The following is a 16,465-nucleotide window of genomic DNA, read 5'->3' as shown; positions in this document are numbered from 1 at the left end:
AAAACAAACCAGCCCCAAATCGATGTCTGCCCATCTGCCGGGCTTTCCTGGGGCGCCACCAGGTGGGGCGCTGCTCCTGGGCTGGTTTCCCCTTGTTTCCTTTGGTTTCTGCAGCTTCTGCTTTGAGACTGGCCTCAGGCCGGTGCCTCTGGGCCGGGGCTTCTGGTGCTCAGCTCACGGGACGGGGTCTGCCACGACTTCCCGCGTCTGCAGGGGCTGAAGCCCTGAGTCCTGCCCACTCTGAATGGCCTCCCGTCCCTTCCTGCCGGGCTGGGGGCTGCTCCCGGGGCGCTGGGGCAGCGTGTCGGGGCCGGGAGCAGAGCCGAGGCAGGGGTGTCGCCGTAGGGGAGGCGCATGTGGCTGCAGGGGCTCCCCGAGGGTGTCAGTGGCCCTCTCGCCCTCCCTCCAGACGGCAGGTCACTGAATAACGCACAGGCTCTCCTCTCCTTCCCCCAGATCTGCTCTGCACGCACGGGAGAGAAGGGCTGCAGGTGAAGGGGGAGGAGTGGAGTGAAGGCTGAGGTCTGGACGTGCCGCTCCGTCAGGTGCAAGTCCAGTGGCCTCACCCCTGCCTCTCTCTGCTCGGGTGACCTTGGTGAGCACACACCCTCTTACCCGGAACAGCGTGGAATAGTGGGGAAGAGCATCTTTGGGGCAGGGGCAAACCAGGCTTTTGGCTGTGGACATATTATTCACCTTTTTGGGTCCTGGTTTTCCTCATCTATAAAATGGGAATTGGTGCATTGCAGGGTTATCGTAGGACTCGACACAATGTATGGAAGGCACAGGTCACAGTGTTCAACTGACAAGCTCAGGAGCACAAGTGTACAAGGTAGCCGGAAGGTCGCTACATTGTATTGTTTACTTGGGACAAGTGACAAAGTAACGGAAAATCCACGTATGAGAAGACATTTTGTGGAAAATTGCCACTGGGAAAAGGATGACGTACTTGTCATTAACACATGCCATGTAGTCCTGTGCCGGCTGGATTTCGCTGTAGTTTTATTTGGCTGTGATACTAAACCATTCTTGGCTTAGTAGCATTATCAGCTCTCGGTTTTAACAAAATTGGGTGAGAATACTCTTGGTTTCTGAGAATCTTCCTCTTACCTTGTAGAAGATCCAGAACCACTGCTCTTGTTCCTGTGGTCCATCTGAGAGGGGAGCTATTTTATTTCTGGTGAGAGAATTCACTTTACATTCAGCTTCTTCTTACATTATTCAGTCACAAAACCTCTCTATTATGCTGGTGCATGTTTATGTCTGTCTCAGAACTTTTGCAGAAGCCCTGAGGGAGGGGAGGGAGTTCTTTTGTTTCTGGTTTGTCAGGCGAGAAGACCAGACCCAGGTGGGTGAACGGCTCCACTGTGACTGGTTGGAATGGAGGTGATGGAGTTGGCGGGGCTGGGGCCTCTGGCCCCTGCAGCAGAATCCCACCTGCGGGGACCCCCAGGAGTGGAAGGGACAGGTTGAGGGCAGGTGAGGCTGAGTCTCCAATCGACAGCGCGGTGGGGTCCAGCTCACATGGACTGTTTCCACCACAAAATACAAAACCCTTTCTGAATGCCTCTTGGGAGTGGTGGGGTATGAGAGGCAGAGCCAGCCTGGGTCCTCTCAGAAGAGCTGGATCCATTTTAATTGTGAATAGGATAAGAAAAAAGAGGCACCAAGACGGTGACACTGTCCCTCTCAGTATTCAGAGAAAGTAAAGAGGAAGGAGATTTTGAACTCAAAAAGCTCAGGGGTGTGTGTGTGTGTGTGAGAGCGTGCGCACACGTGTGCACGCGTGTGTGTGTATGTGTGTGCACGTGCGCTCCTTGTCTTCATGGGCAGTGTGGACCACACCCTTAAGTGAGGAGTTCCAGTCTGAGCACTGAGCCCCAGGAGATTCAGGGTAGATGGCCGGCTGTGGCTTTCTTCATGGATTTAACTCTTGCCTTCAGAGTGACATCTGGACCCGAGACCATCCATGCACTTGACCTGAGGCAGCAGCGTGAGCGGGGACCGCCCAGGGTGAGGGGGCGGTGCCGACCTGGGGATGGGACTCTGTCCAAACCAAGCGCTGTCAGGCAAATGTCTCTTTCTCTCTCTCTTGATGGTTTATGGCTGATATTTAAAGTGAAATATGGTCTTTCTTAATTTTAGTGCAAATAACAACACGAGTAAATTAGCAGTGAAATTAGCATGTTGCCTGGCTGGGTGAGATGTGCACAGCGTTTGCAGCTCTGGCTGTAAATAACTTGACGTGCTGCCGGTGGCGGTCTCTCTGACGCATTTTCTCCGGCTCCCTGGGGCAGACCAAGCCAGGTGGACACTGATGGCACACTGTTGTTCCCAGGTTGGGATTCAAGAGTGCCTCGTGATGCACATCCCATTCAGATCGCATCTCACCGTCAGCCATGATTAGAGCAGGACGGGAAGCGAATAAAGCCTTTTCCTGATGCCTTTTCTAGCAGTGTCACCTGCCGCTTCCACGTGACAAGCACAGAGTTCTTACTGTGGGCGCGTCTCCGGCCCGAGCCGTGCGGCCGCCCTTGCTCCTCTGTCCTGCCTTCCTCCGAGGTCTTCTGCGATCGTCCTGGGCAGTAATGGAGAGCAGCCACCCCCTGAGGGCCTGGGCCGCGGGAGAGGCGGCCCGAGCCCCGGGCTTCTCGCGAGACCCTTGGCAGTTGCTTCTGGTCACCCAGCCGAGCGGGTCTCCCTCTGGGTGGATGAGCAGAGCCTTAGAGGTCGGCTAACCTGGCCCTGATTGCAGTGCTCAGGATGCTGAGACCAGAGGAGCCAGGGGACCTCCTCGAGGTCACTGCTTTGGGGGGAACCAGACTGGACTCAGTCTCCCTAAGTCTCCCTGTGCCAGGCTGTCTCGGGGGGGGGCATCCGCGCAGCTTCCCTCTTAGGGTGTTTTCCTCCTATCCCGCACTCGGCCTGGCTCTGGAGGGAGGGAGGAGTGGGGCAGGAGGCAGCAGCTGCGAGAAGAGGGGAACTGGACCCTGGGGTCAGTTCACGGTAAAGGAGGCGGTAAAGGTGTGCGTTGAAACTAGACTAAAAAGGAAGTGCTGCTTCTCATGAGGCTATGAGGTTTCAGGAGGATGGAACCTCTGCTTAGAGCTGAGGCCCAGGGCAGTGTCCAGCTTGCTGCGGGTCTGCACCCTGGGCCTGCCTCTTAGGGCTTCTCCTCTGGAACGAGGGGACTGTAAGGTCTGGCTCTTAAGGTTGTCACAAGGGCAGGGTGAGACTCCTTATTCTCATGAATTTGGGCGGTTCCATCCTCTGTGAGACTCTCTTCCTTGGTTCTGGGACCGTATTTTGCATCCTCTGCAGATCCGGGTTCTGGGCCTTCCTCAGTCCTTATCTGTTTAAAGGAATGAGTGCTTCAGCTGTAGGACCTTAGAGCAGTTCCCTGATTGGAAACTTTACAGTGACCCTGGGGGTGAACCCCTTGTAATTAATGACTTCCTCTCTTTGTCACCCTCTTTCGCTCATCCGTTTACTCTTGAGCACCTGCAGTTCGCCAGACACACGGGTAGCCATTCGAGCAATGGTAGAGGGTAAAAACATGAATTTATGTGGTTCCTCACCTTGAGAATCTCATGTTCAGAGAGGTTATGCCCTTAAGTTGACATCACAATACAATGTGGAGAGTCCTACAGCGGATGCCTGGACAGAACTAATTGGCCAGCCTAGTCAAGGGAGTTTCCAGGGGGGACTGTTGACTTGGGTCTTAGTGGATAAACAGGAGTTTGCCAGTTGGAGGAACAGGAGTGCAGGCATTATGCTTTGACGGTGACGTGTTCTCTGCACTGCTGAAAGGCGCAGCGTGTTCAGGATACACCTGGCCTTTGTCGGCTCACGGCCCTCCGCTGGGGCAGGTGTGATGATAGCAGGGCGGCCCTGAGGACCACTCTGAGTATTGTTCGCGTTGGTCACACCCTCACCTGACCGCATCACCCCACCGGGGATGGATTTTCTCTTGTCCTTTCCCTGCATCGCAGATGTACTTGAACGCAGGGCAGGAGGTCCACCTTCTGTGCCCTTCCCCCGCCCCCCGCTTGTGGGTAAACTTGTCTGGCGTTGCACTCGCTTCACGTTCTGGTCTCTTTATGGAGCGCCTGCCTTTCTCCCTCCTCTTTCTCCATTCCTTGGCCACAAACGCAGGCTGCCACCCCTGCACGTCCACTTCGGGCGTGCACGTAGGGGGTGTTAGGATGCTTGAGAGAGGGACCCAGCGGCGCTGCCCGAATGATGGTGCTCACAGAGCCCTGTGGGCCTGGCCCTGACGGGGAGCTCGCCGCGGAGCTGTCTGCCTGAAGGGCCCACCCCGCACGCCCCCTCTGCTGCTCACCAGGAAGGCCCCCTCGGGCACACGGCCCCTCCTCGTTGCCAGAAGGGACAGGATGACTGTGATTGTCCTCCTGGTGGAGAAGCTGGGCCTGCATTCATTCCCTCTCACTGACTCAAGCCAGGGGCGGCTTGTTCTGGCTTCCAGATGATGCAACATCATCTCAAAAAGGCCAGACCCACAGAGCCCGTGCAGGTCTGCACTGTTTCTCTGGGACGCGGGAGTCAGCAGATGCCATGGCCCCGATGGCTGCCTTGCTCGTCTTGAGGCTCTGACTCCTTTCTCCTTTGTGTTTCCTCCCCAGGCTGCTTATTCGAGGATGGCCTGTGCACACCCTCTGAGACCTGCGTGAACGGTAAGTGCTGGTGCCACCGGACACACGGCTGAGGGTCTGGGTTTGCCTCTATCCCACCGACCCACTGTGACTCCAAGTGTGGCTTCACTCTGCAGAGCGAGGGTTCTGGGTGAGGCTGGTTTTGTTGGATTCTTCGGAAGAGCGTCATTTTAAGGTGATTCACGAGAAGCTTTGAAGAGTAAAGCTGTTTATTTGTATTTAAAAGTTACAGGTGGTTATGCTCAGACTAGTGTCAATGAAAGTAGCTGAGGCTCCATGAACCTAGAATTCCGGAGTAGGGCTGGTTGATTTGGGGACTCTCAGGTTCTTCCCATCTCTCCTCTTGCGCAGCTTCATCCTTTCGGCCCCCTCTTTTCCTCTCTTATTAGGTGGAGAAGAAGACGTCTGGTGCTTTGTGTTTTCAGGTAGGGCTCGTAGCCCACAAGCGGGGGACCTAAAATATCAGAGCAGGGCGTCCTCCCAGGCCCGGGCTCTGGACCTTTGCTCAGAGGGGCTGCCCCTTAGAAGAAGACCCAGCGTCGTGTTTGATGGGCAGCAGATCCGGGCAATGCACACGTTGATCGTGGCCCAGCATGCGGTGGGCTCTCTTCTCCCTCACTGCCCGTCCCTGTCGTTAGATTATGCGTGTGTTTGGGGTGGATTTTGTCCCTGCCTGGATCCTGCCTGCAGCGCTCACTGCCTGACACAGGCGCTCTGGCTCCACCCGGCTCTCTGTGCAACGCGGGGCTTGTGGGTGGACCCAACTTGGGAGGCCGTGCGGCCCTGGGACCCTTCTGTCCAGTGCAGTGAGGCCCTCGGGGTGAAGGGGCCTCTGCCTGACCTTCGCTGAGCTCACTGGTCTTTGCCAGGCCCACGGGGGACACTGTTGAGGGGCTGAAGGTCAAACACCAGGTGCGCCAGGCATTCCGGGGTGAGAAAGTCCTGGGTCGGAGAGCGTGGATTTCAGGGCTGGGAACAACTTTGTGTCTGTGTCCCGGCAGCTCGTGTGCCCTGGGGACGAACTGCTGACAGGCTGGATGGTTTGGTTTCATGTCTTTGCTTGGGGGGGGTTCTGTTCACATCATGACAAGCGGTGGCCTGGGCTGGGGTGTGGCCTCTGTGACCAGAGGTGTCCCGGTTTGCGACGCTGCAGGGCTGTCCGGCCTGAGCGCCTTGGGGTGCAACCTCGCGCGGCTGGCCCTCTCTCTGGGTCCCACTGTGGCTTCTTGCGACGGTACCTCCTGAAGCTTTTATTTGGAGGCAGCTTTAAAAATAATTTTGTTAAAAAAATATGTCATCTGCCCTGACTTGGTGAAGTTGGATTATAAAGGAAACAGGTGTGCCTGTTTAATTTAATTGGAGACTAGGGTGGCACCAGCAGGATAAGAGCTGTAGCTCTGTTCCCTCCCCTTTGTCCTTGACAAAAAGCAGGCCTGTAAGTCACAGCTGTTCTTGGAGGCTTTCCTTCCCTAACCCCAACTGGCCTCCCTGGCATGGAATTACATTAACATTATATAACATAATAGCTTTGAGTTCTTTGGAAAAGGAAAGCAATTTAAATGTAAGTATAAACACACAGGCCTTGATTTATGGAGACAGACAATATTTGATATGTTCTCTAGTACAGTTAAGAGCCGGCTGTGAAGTGGCAGAGTGGGGTGATGGGCAGTAACAAAAAGAGGTGCTGGCCTGGATCTGTGGTTCCCACGAGTGACTGCATGATTCAGCCTGGCAGCAGGTGGGTGTGGGCCAGAGAGGTGTGGCCTGGCAGCCAGGACACGACAGGGGGTCGGTGTGTGGAGTCCGGAATGTTCTGCGGTCAGACTCGGTTCCTCTCTCCCTCTCTCTCTCTCTCTCCCCCTCCCCCTCTCCCTCTGGCCGTCTCTCCCTCTCTTCTCCCCTCCCTTTTCTTGGGATACAGGTAGAAATATATGATCCTAATAACCTTATATATATTTTCAAAAAGCCCAACAGGCCTTGTTAAGCACAATTAAAATGCTTGCGTGGAATAAGATACTTTGTAAAGAAAAGCCAAAAGAAACAGAGTCGCCACCTCACACCTACTGTGATGGCTACTGTAAAGAACCGAAACCCAGAAAATCACAGGTGTTGTCAAGCATGTGGAGAAATCGGATCCCTTGTACCCTGTGGGTGGGAATGTAAAATGGTGTAGCTGCTGTGGAAAATAGTATGGTGGTTCCTCAGAATATTAAAAATAAAGTTACAATATGATCCAGCAATTCCACTTCTGGGTATATACTCAAAAGAAAGGAAAACAGGGACTCAGATATTTGTACCTCCAAGTTTACAGCAATGTTACTCACCGTAGCCAGGAAGCAACCCGACTGTCCACTGATGTGAATGGATAAACAAAATGTAGCTCATCCACACACTAGAACGTTACCCAGCCTGAAAAAGCAGGGAAGTTCTGGCACATGTTACAACATGGGTGAACCTGGAGAGCATGATGCTGAGTGAAATAAACCAGTCACAAAGGACAGATACTTAATGATTCCACTCATTTGAGGTCCCAAGAGGAGTAGATTAATAGAGACAGAAAATAGAATAGGTGGGGGGCACCAGGGGCTGGGAGGGGGGATGGGGAGTCGTGTTCAGTGGGGACACGGGTTCGAGCCCTGGTCCAGGAAGATCCCACATGCCGCGGAGCAACTAAGCCCGTGCACCACAACTACTGAGCCTGTGCTCCAGAGCCCGTGCTCAGCAACAAGAGAAGCCACCGCAATGAGAAGCCGGCGCACCGCAACGAAGAGTAGCCCCCGCTCACCGCAGCTAGGGAAAGCCCACGTGCAGCAACAAAGACCCAACGCAGCCAAAAATAAATAAATAAATAAATAAATAAATAAGTTTGTAAAAAAAGAAAAGAAAGGCAGGTCTGGTTAAGGCCCGCTGCCTTGGGTGCTGACCTGTGCAGGCCAGGACTCTAGCCAAGCCCCCAGCTCCCATGCAGAGGGCAGCCCTGGGGGAGGCATAAGACCCCATTCTGGCCTCAGATGGAAGCTTCTTGGTGGAAATGTCTTGGGTGTCTGAGGTGGGTGGGCAGGAGGACAGATGGTACCTGCTGGTCTTCAGGTGGGGTTAACACTGGGTGGGCAACTGGATGAGAACCTGGGCACAGAACAGCCCCTGAAGTCCAGCGATGAACACTAGTGGGGCTGGGGTGGAGGAGCAAACGCTGGGGTTGGGGAGGGGACCTCTAGGACGGCCGCCTGGCTCCCCTAAACAGCATCCATCGCCACAGCAAGAGCCTCACTGGGCCCGGCTGGGCTGGCGGGCCTCCGAATCCGGAAGAGGCCTGGGGTCAGGCCCCCGGCCGCCCACTGCCTCTTTCTTGAGTTGTGGCCCTTCTGGGGTCTCGGAAATGCGGCTGCCGGTCCTCAGCCCCACAGGCCCCTGGGCCCCGAGCGTGTGAAGGAACCATCCTCCCTCCTCCCTCCCTTTTTTCTTCTTTTCCTTCTAAAGCTTTCTTGAGGTCTGAAAGAAGCAGACCAAATCAGTATTTTTGTTGGAAGCTCTCAGAACATTTTTCTTTTTTTTTCATTTTCGTGTTTAGCGACCACAAGCTGGGTCTGTCAGCTGCTGGTCGTGATCTACTGGTGTACCCAGCATGCCATGGCAAATTTGATAAACGGAGCTATTCTGTTTTATTGCACTGGAAAAAATAGAATAATAAGATGCTTTAATTTGACAACTTGGAGACTATGAAAAAGTACAGTCAGTTTGAAAAAGAGATTAGGTAACAGCAATAAAATCAACACGGTATGAATCATGGGCCACCCGGAGAGCCTGAAAAGGCCCATGTGATCTGGACATTCTGAGGCCGCTGGCTGAGGAGACTCGGCCCTTGGCCGCTGCTGGCTCTGTGCGGAGGGGCTGCCCCGAGGGCGGGCTCAGCATTCCGGCTCTTATGGCCGATTTTGGGAGCTTAATGGGATTTCCATGGAATGGCTTTACAAAATCCACTTTGTGAGAACCCTTTTCACCACCTTTCAGGAAGATGATCCTCCTGTAGTGGCTACTGCTGTTTAGGTAATAAAAGCAGCACCGAGGAATGATCGGATTACTGGTTCTTCACTTGCCAGTAATATCCTGATTGGGCTTCTAGACTCCAGGGAGGTAGAGTCTGATAATAGTTTTGTCTGGATAAGTCTCAAGTTCATGGCGCTATAAATCTTGGATAAAGATGTTGAGGACGTGGCCTTTTAAGGATCGTTTTATCAGCAAGATGTAGAGGCCAAGTCTTGGGTTTTGATCTTCACCAGTGGGCCGTTCTCGTGCTTCTCTTGGGCTGTTCCAGTTCCTGAAGCGTGCTCTTGGGAGTTAAGCTGCAGTGTTCGCGTGTCGGCCTCTGCTCAGGGCCCTGGGGGTGTCTCTGAGGACGTCCCCGTGCTGGGCAGTGAGGACCAGTGGCCAGTCGCGCCTCCTCTTGTCCACGTTCCCACAGGAGCCCTCGCTGAGCTTGCTGTGGTGGAGACTACAAACGAGACCAATCGCATGGCTCCGAAGGGTCAGGAAGAAAGTTAGGATTTGAATATTCTGAAGTCCGTCAGTTTGGGGGCAGCCCTAGTGCTTTCTGTGATCCACGTTGCTCTGGGCCCACTGAGCAGGATTTTCCTTGAAAAATTCCTGAATCCTGGGAGAGAAGTTGTGCCCATCTGTCTGTAGTTTGCCCAGATGGAGGGGCCGCCATTTGTAACCTGGGGGAGTGTTCAAGTATCCTGGGAGTCCATTTGTCTGCATCAGAGAAGCGATTCCTTTAAGGAGGCACGGTTCTCCTGCTGTGTCCTCGGCCATTCAGGCTTATATCCTCACTTCACTGTGTCCTCAGTTCTTGATGATGTCCTACCCTTTCCCTGGAGAAGGGGCTTGGGGAAGATGGTGTGTCCCGGCCACAGGAGAGCTTTGTGCGTGGAGGAGCCCCCTCCTGGGGAGTGAACCCTGAGTGGTGTCGTGGCCACTTCGCAATGAGCAGCTGCTTTTGCCATGACCACCCGGGCCCAGAGGGAGGTCTCAGTCCCTGCAGCAGAGCCACAGACTGCCCGCACACCCCGAGCTGGCCCGGGTCACTGAGCTATGGGAACGTTGTCATCGCAGCGCGACTCAGCCTTGGCCAGCTGACCAGGGAGTACACAGGTGGAGTGGTTTCCTGCCCTTGAGGTTTCCCCACCTTCCCCGAGCAGAAACGTGAACTTGCCCCTCTGGGTGTGCGCGCGTTCCCACGCCTCTCCTGGGAACTCATCCCACGCTCTGGTGCCTCTTCTGGATCCAGGCCCTCTTTCCCCTTCCTGATTTCTTTAGTCATTTCCTCCCACTTCTCTTCTTTTAATAGAGACGGGCTCATATTAAAAAGTTTGAAAAGCAGAAAATATGAGGAAAGTAGAAGTCACTGCCCAGGGAAAACCTCTGTGTTAATAGTTTAATGGAATTTCTCCAGCTTTTTTTCCTGTGCAGATTTTTGCATAGTCACCAGCATATTAAACCTATAGTTTTGTATCCTGAGCAGTTAATAGTCTAAACCTGCATTTTCTGATGCTACGAATAAATGTTTGCAGACCTTCTCTTTTATATCTGCCTAATATTCAAATCATGTGGGTGTAACATAACTTTAAAAAGCATTTCCATGGTTTTTAATATTTAGGATACATCCACTGTTGTTTAAATTAATATAAGTATCATAGCAAAGAAGAGCTTTGTGCCTAAGGTTTTCAGTAGTAGTTTGCATTGGTTTCCTAGAATATATTCTCACACCCAGAGTACTGGGTCGTGGTCTGTGGGGCTTTGGAGGCTCGTGGCGTGTGCTGGCAAACCGGTTTCCATCACGCGGTCTTGATTTGTGCTCCCATGGCAGGCATGAAAGCAAACATCTCACTTCTCAGCCGAAGCACGATCTTTTAAAAATCTTTGCAAATTTGATTTCCTTTTTTCTTTATATATGGAGTAGTTGATAATTAGACCTTCAGAATTTATTTTTAGGGCATAACATCTGTTTTTTGACTATTTCCCATTTCGAGTTATTGGCCATGGAATCAAATCTACTTTTAAAAAATTTGGAAACCTGCTTTCCTAATATTTAGTATACCTGTGGGATTACACCTAAACTCTCTTTTCTGTCATCTGTTCCAGGATGACATAATCTCTTTCTCTCAAGAGTCACTTTTGGAACACTTACATTTGTTCTCTAATGGCCAAAATTATTTCAGTTTGCTCTTTAAAGTTGTCCTTTTTGCCCTAGATCTGAGGGACCCCTCATGCATAGCGACCCCCGGTCCTGCCAGCTCTCCCTCTGCAGTATCTCCTGATTCTCTGGTTTTCATGCTCACAAGGACCCGTGCTGCTGCTTTGCTGCATTTCCCTCCTGACTGGTGGGCCTGCCACCCCGTCCCCTCCCCCTCCATGCGTCCCACCCACTTCGGCTGTGGTCCTCAGTGCCTGTCTTCCCACAGAGTCGCGTCCAGACCCCTGCGGCCAGTGCGAGCCTTTGAGGTCACTCTCCACGTGGCTGCTACCGCCGGGTTGCCTTTAAGGTGACCTCCCTTCACCGGGTTGCCTTGCGCGTTGTCCTCGGGCTCCTTCCTTTCCCGGCCCTCTTCCCTCGTCCAGACCCGCCCCCCCCCTTTCCTCCTGCGTTCCTGCACCCGCTGAGCTTTCCCTCGGGCTCTTCACCAAAACATTGACCTTGTCCTGCCACGGATCTCAGTGCCTGGAGTTTTCTTCAAGGGTTTGTGTTTTAACTTCCCTTCTGGGTTGAAGTTTTTCGAGGAGTCTTGAAGTACTACCTTTCCTCTGCTAGGGCTCTGCTATCATGGGCATGCAGAAAGTACTTACTGATTTCTGGACAGTTTGCCTCCAGACATGGAAGCCTGTTGGAGATGAACGGTGGCGGTCCATTGAGTGAGGGGTGCTTTCCTGATCCATGCAGTTGCTGGGAGCACAGCACTTCCTCTTCAAGGACATACCCTGGACCCGCGGGGGCGCTGGTCAGATGGTACCGGTCGTGGGGTGAGCGCACAGAGCACCCTTGCCCACCCACCCTCCTCCTTGCCTCTCTCATGGGTTCCTGCCCAGCAGTGCCCACCTGCCCTGGCCCCTGTTGGCCTGGCCTCCTCGCTTTCTGCCCCCAGGTGCGACCTCCATCCTGGCCACGGACGGGCACGGCGCATGGGCTAAGTTGCTGTGCTGAGTCAGGGCCTCACTCGGACTCTCTGCTGGTTGGGGTGACCCACAGGACTTGCGCTCGTCCCAGAAAAGGCATTTCTGGAACCCGCTTGGGGGCCTGCCTGCCTCCCGGGACCAGACCCTAACTTGGGTGTGAGCATGGGTCCTGCCGGCTGCGGATGGGGAAGCAGAGGAGGAGGGGCTCGGAGAAGCTGGCCAAGTGCGGCTGGACGCAGCAGTTGGCGGGGGAGATGGGGGGGCCCTCCTCTCCCCCACCCCCGGCTGCAGGGTCCATCTCTGCCCTCAACAGGCCTCCCGTACCCCCTGCTCCAGCGTTGGATTCCGTTTTACGTGTCTGTTGAGCTCTAAGGAGAGAAAGTAGGGCTCCCCATCCAAGCTCACTTTGTCCCGCTGGAGGGTTTTCATGTGACACGTGACCCCAAGGCGAGTCCTCTGCAAGCAGCATCTGAATGCAGCTGCATCTGCACCTGCTGCGTGGACCAGGCTGCTGCCTGCCTGTGATCAGAGGGGCAGCGCCAGGTGGGGCTAACCCGCCCTCCTTCTCATACCGCCTCGAGGGTTCTGGGTGGAGAGCGTAGGGCCGTTCTGGCTGTCCACGGCCGTCCCTGGTGACGGGGAAGAAATGAGGGGACGCCCACATCCGGGCCGGTGCATTTGAGAACCAGAGCTGTGGAACGAGGGGCTGTGCGCCTGTAAAAGTCTGTCCAGAGCCCTTGAAACTTACAGAAAGGGCGCATTACTGAGGGCAAAGATGTTTGTCTGTTTTAGTTTCACTTTAATGGAGAGTTTGGCACCTTCTCCTGAGTCAACAACATGCTTACTTATGTGTGTTGGTTTAAAGCTGAATAGCTGTTTGGAGGGTAGAAAATGGGAACCAAATATGTATTACCCATAAAATGTAAATGGCAATGGTTTCCAGAACTTTCTAGTGTACCAGTTTTTTCAGAGACATACTGTCAGGTAGTAAAGCACTCCCAGAGTCCTTAAGAAGGATACCATGCTGTGAAGCTTATTTAAAATAAAGCTTATGAGAAATAAAATTGTGTCTTTTGTTATTTTCTAGCGGACATACACCATTTAATTGAATGTTAGTGATGACGCCAAAAATCTCCTCTTCCAGGAAGTCTTCCTGGTTGATTTAGAACCCCCTCCTCCTCTGCCCTGATGAGCAAGGTGCATGTGCGCACCTCCCTCACCACAAGCTCCGAGGTCGGGGGCCAGCGTGTCACCTGACACACGGGCATCGTCTGTGGCAGTTGGCAGAATGAAGGAGATTGTTGGAGATCAAGGAGGAAACAGCAAAATCTAATTTTGCATTGAGTCACAGCGTGTAAATTCTCACTGTTTATATTCACATGTGTTAAGTGGATTTTTAAAAATAAAGACTTTGTTTTATTTTTCCTAATGATAACTTATAAAATCTGGAAATAAAGAAAAGAATAAAGGACACAATAAAAATTCCCCCGAAGATAACACCACAGCTCATTCTGTTTCTTCCACTTAAGCAATTCTCTTTTCTCTTAAGTTTTCACACCGTGTGTGGCGTGTGCACACCGGCCAGTGGGCAGCGGTCAGCACTCGGCCCCCGTGAGAAGCAGAGCGTCATTGTTAATCCTGAGCCCACTTCTGCATTATTGTGATGATAGAAGATGGCAGCAAAGTCTTACTGTATAAAAAAGGAAAATGTTAGTTCCTGGAGTATTTACCTGCTTTTCTCTTTTTGGCTTATCATGTATTGATTCAAAGTGGATTATACTGATAATACTTGGATACATTCTCATTACAAATGAACAGTTTGGAAATACATAGAATAAAAAGTGAAGTGTTTTCTCCACACCCCCTCGTCCACCGCATCTCAGCCCACCGAGAGGCAACGGCTTTTACCAGTTGCTGTGTGCCCTGCCAGACTGTTTCCCGCGTACGGTGACGTGGAACGTGCCCGGCGTTTCCTCAGGAAAAAGATCTAGCAAGGAGCATGCCTGAGCAGTCCTGTGCTGGGATGGAACCATCTGTGTCATCCGAGGCTGCTCTGTGGGCAGGACCACGGCCCCAGCTGCAGCCCTGGAGCCCAGAGGTGTGGGACTGCATCCCTCGGTGTGGCCGGGAGGCTTGTTCCGCTCCCAAATCCCAATTAATCAAAACTCAAAGGGAATGGGAATTAATTACTGAGTTAAATGGTGTGAAGCAGAGTTTAATTTGGCATGTTAACAGGAAAAGAAATGCAATTTTGAGCCTCACGTGAATGACTGGAGATGAGTTAAAATTGATTCTGCTCCATTTGAGTGCCCGCCGCACGCACACGCACACGCGTGCTCAGAGCGCGGGCACGACCGTAGGTGCCCAGGGCTCCGAAGAGCCCTTTGCGCCTGTCCCCCAGGCTGGGCTCCTGCAGGGGAGGCGGGAGGGGCAGAACCGGGCTTCTCTCTCCTCTTACTTCCTTGCAGCTCGGGAAGCAGGAAGCTGCACCTGGAAGTGACCCGCTTTCCTTCCTCTCAGCTCTGGGGCGGTTGGCGGGTCACCAGGCAGCAGTCAGGCTCGCACTCCCCTCCCGCTTAGCGGCTCTGGGCCCTGAACTTCCAGGGAGGTACGGGCCGCTTCTTCCTGCACCCGGGCTGGCAGTTATCGGGGGATGAAAAGACATTCATACGTCGGAAGCTGAGGACTCTGCTGCTTTGCGTCTTCATGGGGCGCCGCGTCAGCATCGTCGATGCGACCCTAATGTGTCGTATCTGCTGTGGCTTTGTAACTACAGTAATCAATACTGGGAAACGACGGGGGTGTTCAATTCTGAATAAACAGCGAGAGGATACACGTGCCCGTGAGTGAAAGTGTAGTTTCAGGCCTAGCTGTCTGGTCTTCCCTTGAGTCAGGGCGTTAAGGAAGCAAAGTCCTGGGGGTTCATCCCTGCACAGCATGGTTCTGAGCATGCTGACGCCCGCACCTCTTCCCCAGCAGCCTGCCCGACGAGCCTCGCTTCGCCTGTCCCAGGGCGCCCACTGCCAGACTCGGTTAGGCTCTGCTGAGTGCACCCAACTCCCTGGAATTTCAGGGTAACGGTCCAAGGCACTGTGCCCCGTCCCCTGCTCCCAGGGCACAGAGGTGACCTGCCGCAGTTCCCAGTTGCCCGGTCATCGCGCGTCCCCAGGGAACAGTTAAACTGTCCCACTGGGGGCCTTCGCCTCACCAGGCCTCTCCAGGACGTCCTCCGGCAGGACTCATCCTCCAGCCAAGCAGCCCGTCCTTCCGCCAGAGCCCCGCTGCCGCCTTGCCCACCCGTCCTCAGGTGTCGCCCTGCCGGGGGTCTTCACCTCCACCTGGTGGGCTCCCCCCAAGGAGGAACGAACAGGAGTGTGAGGCAGTGTCTCCATTTCACAGATGGACCACCGACTTGGAGGACGGTGCCCCAGCTCAGGATGTGCGCATGGATGAAGGTGCTCTTGAAATATTATTTTTTCCTTTTGTCCCTGTTTCTAGGTTGGTTTACCAGTTACTCGAATTAACCCTTCAAAATCTCTTAATTGTGAAGACAGTAGAGGATAATGAATTATCTAGTAGATGAAGCCTATTTTCAGGTTTCCTGTTATATCCAAACCAGAGCTGTTTAGACCTTTCTCTGGGGGAAAGTTAACTCGAAGGGCCAGTTATGGACAGTGTCTCCTACAGGGTCCAGGGTCCATGGATCCGCTGGTGATCTCGGCGTGTAATAGCTTCTTGATGAATGAGCAGACTCCGTGTGTGGAGTCCGGAGGCCCTGTGCCTCTTCCCCTGGGATCAGGGTTTGCTGTGATGAACGGCCCGCTGCCAGTGGGCAGCGCTGCCTGGCCCTGCAGGTGGGCGGGGGCTGAGGGGATGAGAAACCACATCCACACCCCGGCGCCCGCGCTCACCAGGGCTTCCTTTCTGGCCTGAGTCTCTGCTAATTTGTTTATGCTGCGGTTTGGGTTTGGGTCTTACAAGTACTAGATCTTGTGTCTGCCTGAGAATGTCACCAATGTAAAGAGGAGAGCTATTGTACAGGAGCATCTGGGGCCTGGGTGGAATAAATTAAGCCAAGTAGATTATATCAGAGCCAAGAAGTGTCACTATTTGAGGTTTACATTGGACTGGTATTTGCTCTGCAGTTTTTTTCTTTTCCTTTCAAGTGCCTAAAACATTTGGTTTTTAAGATATTTATGGCAACCTGTTTTTTTCTACATTAATATTTAAAACAACATTTTTTTTTTTCAGTTTATCATTGTCAACTGTTAGATAGTTGGATGGTCTGAGCTGTCTTTGGAAGCCAAGATTGGAGTTTTAATTAGCTCATTTCAAACCACCCTAGATTTCCTGAGCCTACGACCGTGCCCTTCTCTGGAGCCCTGCGTCTGGGGATGCATTTTTGCACTTAGGAAGCATCCCCTGCTCAGAGTTGGGAACCCTTTCCTCTCTCCCGCCCCATCCAGTTGCCACGGTGATTATAAATGTGTCACCAGCGGGGGCAGGGCTGCAGCAGTGTGGTCCAGTCTGGAGGGTGTGGTCTTCTCCCAGCTGCAGCAGCCCCTGCTGGGCGCAGACCCTGTGGTTGCATTCGCCCTCTCTGCTCTGGGGCGGGATCGGCC

General features: G+C 53.3%; 1 protein-coding gene across 1 annotated transcript in view; it reads left to right on the top strand.

Annotated features, from left to right (window-relative positions):
* Window positions 1-16,465, top strand: part of PTPRN2 (protein tyrosine phosphatase receptor type N2) — a 702,618-nt gene that overhangs the window by 48,208 nt on the left and 637,945 nt on the right. Inside the window, 1 exon segment of the mRNA XM_061198224.1 lies at window positions 4,644-4,694. Within this exon segment, the coding sequence (XP_061054207.1) occupies window positions 4,644-4,694 (51 nt within the window).

The sequence above is a fragment of the Eubalaena glacialis genome, chromosome 8 (assembly GCF_028564815.1).
Source record: "Eubalaena glacialis isolate mEubGla1 chromosome 8, mEubGla1.1.hap2.+ XY, whole genome shotgun sequence".
NCBI lineage: Eukaryota > Metazoa > Chordata > Mammalia > Artiodactyla > Balaenidae > Eubalaena > Eubalaena glacialis.
The sequence above is the reverse complement of the archived record's forward strand: the minus strand, read 5'-3'. Positions and strand labels throughout refer to the sequence as shown.